The sequence below is a fragment of the Arachis hypogaea genome, chromosome 16, assembly GCF_003086295.3.
Source record: "Arachis hypogaea cultivar Tifrunner chromosome 16, arahy.Tifrunner.gnm2.J5K5, whole genome shotgun sequence".
NCBI lineage: Eukaryota > Viridiplantae > Streptophyta > Magnoliopsida > Fabales > Fabaceae > Arachis > Arachis hypogaea.
In genome coordinates this window covers 141,028,850-141,035,470 of record NC_092051.1, presented here as the reverse complement: position 1 = coordinate 141,035,470, position 6,621 = coordinate 141,028,850, and the positions used below count along the sequence as shown (strand labels likewise).

The window sequence follows — 6,621 nt, the reverse complement described above, 5'->3', positions numbered from 1 at the left end:
TACAGTTATTAATGGACAAAAAAGGGCCAACTTTTCAGGGTGTGTTTGGCAAACACGTTGGGGAGGAGAGAAGCCTGTTTGAGCTTCTTGAAAGTTTCACTTTGATATTTGGCAATTTTTATATTTGTGAACGCAGAATTGATTCTGCCTCTGAACCTACCTTTAGGAGAAGCTCAAATTTGTAGCTTCTGCGTTTCACGTTTCACGTTTCACGTTTAGGAGAAGCTAAAATATTTCTTTTTTACCAACCCTACCCTTCATTTTCTTCTATAAGAATAATACTAGTAACTATTATCTTCACAGTGTTCTTCCTACTTTTTCATAATTTTTTAGTTCCAATTTTTTTCATCAAAATCGTTCAGATTTATTTCAATCACTAACAAATTGAAATTTTTTTATTTTTATTTGATTTTATTCATATGAATTTTATTTACGTTTTATGTATTTTTTTGTTCATATGATATATGTTGTTGGTTTTATGGAATTTTTATTATTTCTTATCTGTATAATTTTTTTTCTATTCTTTGATGTACTCTATTTTTGTTTTGTATTAATTTTTTTATTTTTTATTCTAAATTTGTAAAATTTGTAATTGTAATTATTATATACTACGTTTATTATCAAAATTTTGAATAATATAAATTATGATCCTATAAAAAAGGACAAAATAAATAAAAAATTAATTATAAGTAACAATAGAATCATAAATAATAAAAATTTATAGTCTAAAATAATACTAAATTAAAGAGTACTGACAATATTAAAAAAAAATTATAAAATATTTTCTTTTTGTGTGACATTATAAAATTTATAGTATTCTCTTTTATATTTTTATTTTTTATTGTATTTATTTTATTTATATGATAAATTTTTTTATATTATTTTTTATAGTATTCTGATTTTGCAGGTATATAAAATTGATGTCTATTTTAGTAATTTTTCATCTAAAAGTGATTTTGAGTAGTATAATCCAAACAACATTTATTTTACTATAATCAATTTTGATATAAAGATTACCAAACATAAATCACGTTAACCCAAACTAACTTATCATCAAAATCAATTTTACAAAATCAATTTTATGCAAACTCTAGTTTGCAAACTGTAATCCAAACACACACTCAATGTGTTAAATTTGGAGTGCAATTTCAAGAACAAATGAAAGTCAGACTGCAAACAGGGCAAATTGACAACACAAAGGGCAAGGAAAACACAAAGAGGTCCCGCAAATAACTTACCTGGAATCAGGACGGATCCAAAAATATTATTATGAGAGGCCAATGATATATATAATATTAAAAAATTATGTAAAAAATTATATAATATAAGATGTATTATAAAAATATACCGATAGAGAATATATTTTAAAGTACAAAAAATATGTGTGTACTTTTTACTAATGAAGTACTCGATTCTTGGCATTATAAAATTCATCGAAAATAGCATCTATATTAAATTTTTCAGCATTTTTTTTAATATAATTAAAAGACAATTAATAAGAAATTCATCTTTTATTTTGTTTTTGAGTCATTCTTCACAATATTCATAGCTAAAAAAGATCTTTCAGTTGTAGTAGTTGAAATAGAGAGAATTAATACCAAATGAATAAAAAAAGACGATCACAAGAAAAAAAATCTACTTTATGGGATTTGAAAAATTTTATTTAATTAAAAAATATTAGTAATAATATCTTTTTTATATTTTTTTAATATTGTTACCTACTTTTTAGATATTAGAAATCATTAATATTTAAATTGGACTAGACTATTATTTATAGGATAAAGTATACTTTTTGTTCATGAAGTTTGACAAAAGTTTCAAAAATACCGCTAAATTTTATTTTGTTTCAATTTTGTCCTAAAAGTTTTCAATTTGTATTAAATATATTCTCGACGGCTAAATTTTCAAAAAATTTAAGACCAATCTAACAATAATGCATGAAAATTATGTTTGATTTTCTTGTGTTGAGGGGTTGTTCTTATGAAATTGTTGTTGAATCGATCTTAAATTTTTTGAAAAATTAGTCGTCTGAGAGATATTTTTATGCAAATCGAAAATTTTTGGGACAAAATTGAAACAAAATAAAATTTAGGGATATTTTTAAAATTTTTGTCAAACTTCAAGGACAAAAAATATACTTTACCGTTATTTATACTAGACTAAATATTAAATAAATTTTTTAAAAAATTAAATCATACTTAATAATTTACTACTATTAATTTTTTTTAAAAAAAGTTGGGACCGAAGCCTCCACTCGTCTCCCCTAATGTCCGTCCCTGCTGGAACCAATCAGTCAAGGTCTATCATGTAGTTGGAAAGGATGGCAACTAGAATATCCCCTATCAATGAAAAGCATTGAAATTTATCAATAAGTAGTTCCAAATTTTTTGATTGAGTGATTGAGAGTGTCAACACTGCCCTGCAGCAGTCATTTCATGATTTCATTACCTGAATAACATCATCTATTGCAACAGAAGAAGTATTTGCCCAAGGTGGTAGCTGCTGCACATGCAAAAGTCGAAAAGTGGAAGGTATTTTTTCAGAAGGGATATGGAAATTGCGAATAGCCTCTGCATTATTGTGTTCACCGGATTGAGAATGACCAGGCTTGCGTGCCGCTGCATTTCTTCCTTGCTCCTGACTACAAGTCCCGTTCCTGATAAACGCAAATTTTAAGCCTATAAAATCTAATGCAAGAAACTAAATAAAATAAAATCCCATCAGGAAAGCTTCATGAATCAGATCCTGATATGCACTATATTGGGAGGCAATGACTTGAGAATAAATTCCTGCAGTGTGAACCAAATTACCATGATTGTATAGTTAGTCATGTTCTCAAGTGATCAATTCACAATAGCAAACACTTCACAGCAGAGTCTACTACACATTTTCCAACCAAAGCAAAAGAGAATGAGATTGGGAAAGAAGCCAGCAGAAAAAATTACAATTAAGGTGATTTACGTACCTCCTTATCATGTTTAGCAATGCATCCATTATGGCCCAAAGTTACCACAGCCCTTTTGCAATACTTAGCTAGAAATTCTACAGCAGCAACGGAATAATGTATCAAAAAAGTGGAAAAAGACTGGAAAATACATATGAAAATTATGACAATTAATAGCATGAAAAATGGTTTATTTATTCATCATATGAAAATTATGACAATTAATAGCATGGAAAATGGTTTATTTATTCATTTGGGGTTCAAGAACCTCCTATATGCCGCAGGGTACAATCCAAATCCAAATCCAAATGACAGTCACCTCACCTTAAAAGTTCCATTGCTTCATCCTGATTGGCAAAACAGAGGTCTATATTGCCAGACTCCAATAACTTCATAAGTGGTGGCTTAAATTTTCTCACCATCTTGTCAAAAAAAGAAGTATTAGAAAACAGTTAGCTTCATTAATTTTTTCATGGAAGAAAATAATAAAAGAAGAAGAAAAACAAATTGTGGTGGTTAGTACCTCAAAACTAGCCAAATCCAAAGAAACAAGAAGACCTTCCTGTTTGGCCAGCCAAAGAGATTGCTGCTTGAATAACTTTCCAATTGAGAATTGCATACCTAAAAACCAGCCACAAATGCTACAAAAAAGAAATAAATGTGATTTCTTCTTTATAATATAGAGACATTTTAGAAAACCTGTATAGAGAATCAGTGAAAACTTACTCTTGAAAAACTTCGATGCATTTGGAAATGTCTTCAATAGCTGAGAAGTTTCAGAAATAAATATATAAAAAGAATTGATCACATTTAATAAAAAATATGCTTTGTAAGAAGACACTGATGTAACAAATAATTTTAGTAGAAGAACCTCGGGTATCTTCTTTTCTTCTACAAAAGCAATTGAGATCTCTGCAAGGCATATAATAAACTCCACTGCTCCAGCACCTGAGCATACACATACATATAAATGCTAATAAAAGTCAAACTTTGAAAAATAAAGATTAAAATACTAATACAGAAGATATTATTGGTATGAAAAGAACGTAGGAACAAAAGTTATAAACACTAAGGCTTCTGATATAGTATATCTATTATCAACGAGATTATGTGTTCTTTAAACTTGGAACAATGAATTCAAACTTAAAGGGATCTTTTAAATGATTAGTCATGCTAAAGAAGTTAAGGACTCACCTAATGTATCATACAAAGGAACACAATAAAGTCCATGAGCATTACAGGCCTGTAGTTATGTTGCACTTAGTCAACAAGAAACATTGAGAGGATGACGAAACAAAATGTGAAAGTGAAGAAATGAAAATGAACCTCCATGCTTATTATCCACCCAGGGCAATTGGCACCATAGATACCACATTTTACTCCCTGAAAATTGGCATCATATTGATTAATCTCAGATTACAAGAGATGATTCTTCCCTAAGAAAAATAAAATAACTAAATGATCATTTCTAAGCTCTTCATGAAAAGATAGGAGCATCATCAAAAAAGTACCATACAAGAGCATTGATGAAAAGAAGTGAAAAAAAAAAGGTTTTCTTTTGTGGTAAATAAGCATAGGTGACTTACTTGCCCGTAACCAAACTGCGGATAGAGCTTCCAACTTTCTGTATCACCTCGTACACTTCTTTGTAAGTTTGCCACTTGTACTTGCCAGCCTATAAATAGTGACACAAAATTCACAACACAATGGCATCAGAAATGATCAGTAAACTTTTTATATAACTCACATGTCCTTTATGCAGAAGCTTAAAGTGTCTCTAATATCTCTAGTAAAAAGCGTTGCAAGACACTGAAGTTCTTTATAGATTTCTTCAGCATAAAACGAGGTTACATATAGTTGATCTGCACATTGAATCTAACTTAATAAAAAATTAGAGAACTAACACCGAAAATAGAGAAAAATCCTATAAATCCATGTCAGTCATGAAGAAAGAATACAAAATTGCAGGATAACACAGAAAAATGAACAAAAGTAGTGATAACACCCGGAATGCCTTTCTTTCTTCATCAATCTTTGAATTGAAGACCTATATCATTGAGAAAAGTAGTGAATCATCTACAAATGCTTAGCAAATTTTTTATTGATGAAAAAAAATCAATTGAAGAACGAAAGAGAGAGAGTAACTGATTTTGATTGAGCACGGTCAATTGAAGGCAGCAGCAACGACACAGAGAGACGAAGCGATTGATGAAATGTGATGAATTGATTATGCTAACTAGGTTTCAGTAATATTGATGTGATTTTTATTAACAAACACAAATTCAGAATTTCATTATGAAAATAGTAGATACAACAACTGCAAAAATAAGTATAATAATCAGAGAGACTGAGAGAAACTTACATGAACAAGATGGCGCGGCGGCGGGCTCAGTGGAGGAGGAGGAGAAAAAGAAGAAGCTCTGCTCTCCGACGGAGAACGGCGGGTTTTCTCAGTCGTCGGAGAAGAAAAAGCTCTACTGATCTACTCTCTGTCTCTCTTCCTGACGGTGACTCCGTCCTTGGTCTCTACTCTCAAGCGTTGGAGAAGAAGAAGCAGCAGCAGTTTCACTCTGAACTTTATTCTCTGGAGGTTTGGGGTTAATGTTTGGGAAATTGATCGAAACGAAAGACGCGGGTAATAAGCGCGGGCATAATTTTTTTGTTGATAAAAATCGACCGTAAGTTCGTTGATTTTAGTTAAAACAAAAATCAACATATTAACCATCTATTTTATATAATAAATTTACACCCTTCATCCTATTTTAAAAGAAGATTTTCATCATTTAAATTTATCGACGACGAAAGTTGTTGATATTATAATTATTAAAATAGACAACTGATCCGTCGATTTTAAAGAAAAACAATTATCCCCCCATTATCTCATTGGCAATGTGATGATAAGAAGAAGGTGTTGAAAGTTGCTAAAATAATAGACAACATTGTCGTCGATTTTAATATTTTATTTTTAATAATTTCTTTTTTTATTTTATCGACGTCAAGCCGTCTAAAAATATCGACGGAAAGTTTGGCCGTCGATTTTTGGCGTCGATAATTACATTATTTCTTGTAGTGGTGACGAGAGATGTCTCCTTGCTTTCCATCTCTGTCTTTAAATTTATTCTCCGTTTTCATTTTAAATTTCCATTGTGAGGAATATTGTCTCTATTTCTATTTTCTACAGTTTTATTGTCTACAGAGTCCCATTCTCATAATTGATCATTAATTTTTATAGGAACAGAGCTGTAAGTATCCATCCTATATAAAAATAATAAGATTTTATACAAAAATGCTAAACGGCAAGCGACAACTTCTTTTAAACTGACGCGGTGGAAGGACGCGATGGCGAGGCAGAAGAGTTGACGACGTGGGAAACATGGCAGTGAAGAGAAGAATGGATGGACACGATGGCAGAATTGCGAAAAGGAGCATGGATGCACCCTCAAAGAGGAGAAAGAATGCCGCCAATAGAGAGAATGGCGCGTTGAAGGTTGCGGTGCGGTGAGAAGGGAGAGTGGCGAGGAGGTAACTGCAGAGAGATTGGATGGAATATAAATGGACTGGGATCTTTGAATTGAAAAGTTATACATGTAGCATGTGAAATACTAAAAACTTATGTGCAGCATGTGAAATGATTAAAAATCATATACGAAAATAAATAAATTATTAAAGACAATTAA

At 30.8% G+C, this 6,621-nt stretch overlaps 1 protein-coding gene across 4 annotated transcripts; it reads right to left on the bottom strand.

Moving 5' to 3' along the window:
* Nucleotides 1-1,013: 1,013 nt before the first annotated feature.
* LOC112755370 (tyrosyl-DNA phosphodiesterase 1-like) lies at nucleotides 1,014-5,646 on the bottom strand. 4 transcript variants are annotated; one of them, XM_072221349.1, is made up of 11 exons: nucleotides 5,307-5,646; nucleotides 4,531-4,619; nucleotides 4,271-4,327; nucleotides 4,139-4,187; nucleotides 3,816-3,892; nucleotides 3,671-3,710; nucleotides 3,468-3,585; nucleotides 3,269-3,366; nucleotides 2,966-3,042; nucleotides 2,449-2,656; nucleotides 1,014-2,339 (listed from the first exon to the last, which is right to left on the bottom strand). In XM_072221349.1, the coding sequence occupies exons 9-11, from the start codon at nucleotides 2,992-2,994 to the stop codon at nucleotides 2,328-2,330; spliced, it is 249 nt and encodes an 82-aa protein (XP_072077450.1). In that variant the 5' UTR covers nucleotides 2,995-3,042; nucleotides 3,269-3,366; nucleotides 3,468-3,585; nucleotides 3,671-3,710; nucleotides 3,816-3,892; nucleotides 4,139-4,187; nucleotides 4,271-4,327; nucleotides 4,531-4,619; nucleotides 5,307-5,646; the 3' UTR covers nucleotides 1,014-2,327. The 4 variants fall into 3 exon arrangements, 1 of the variants encoding a protein (XP_072077450.1); XR_003178982.3 differs by having other exon boundaries at nucleotides 2,449-2,789; XR_011874601.1 differs by lacking the exon at nucleotides 3,671-3,710 and having other exon boundaries at nucleotides 2,449-2,789; nucleotides 3,468-3,565.
* Nucleotides 5,647-6,621: the final 975 nt, after the last annotated feature.

Bases quoted from the DNA above. Each gene is read 5' to 3' on its own strand.
- LOC112755370 (XM_072221349.1), bottom strand. From the start codon at position 2,994: ATGGATGCATTGCTAAACATGATAAGGAG. The intron at 2,657-2,965 runs GTACGTAAATCA...TGCGTTTATCAG, and splicing joins TTGCTAAACATGATAAGGAG to GAACGGGACTTGTAGTCAGG.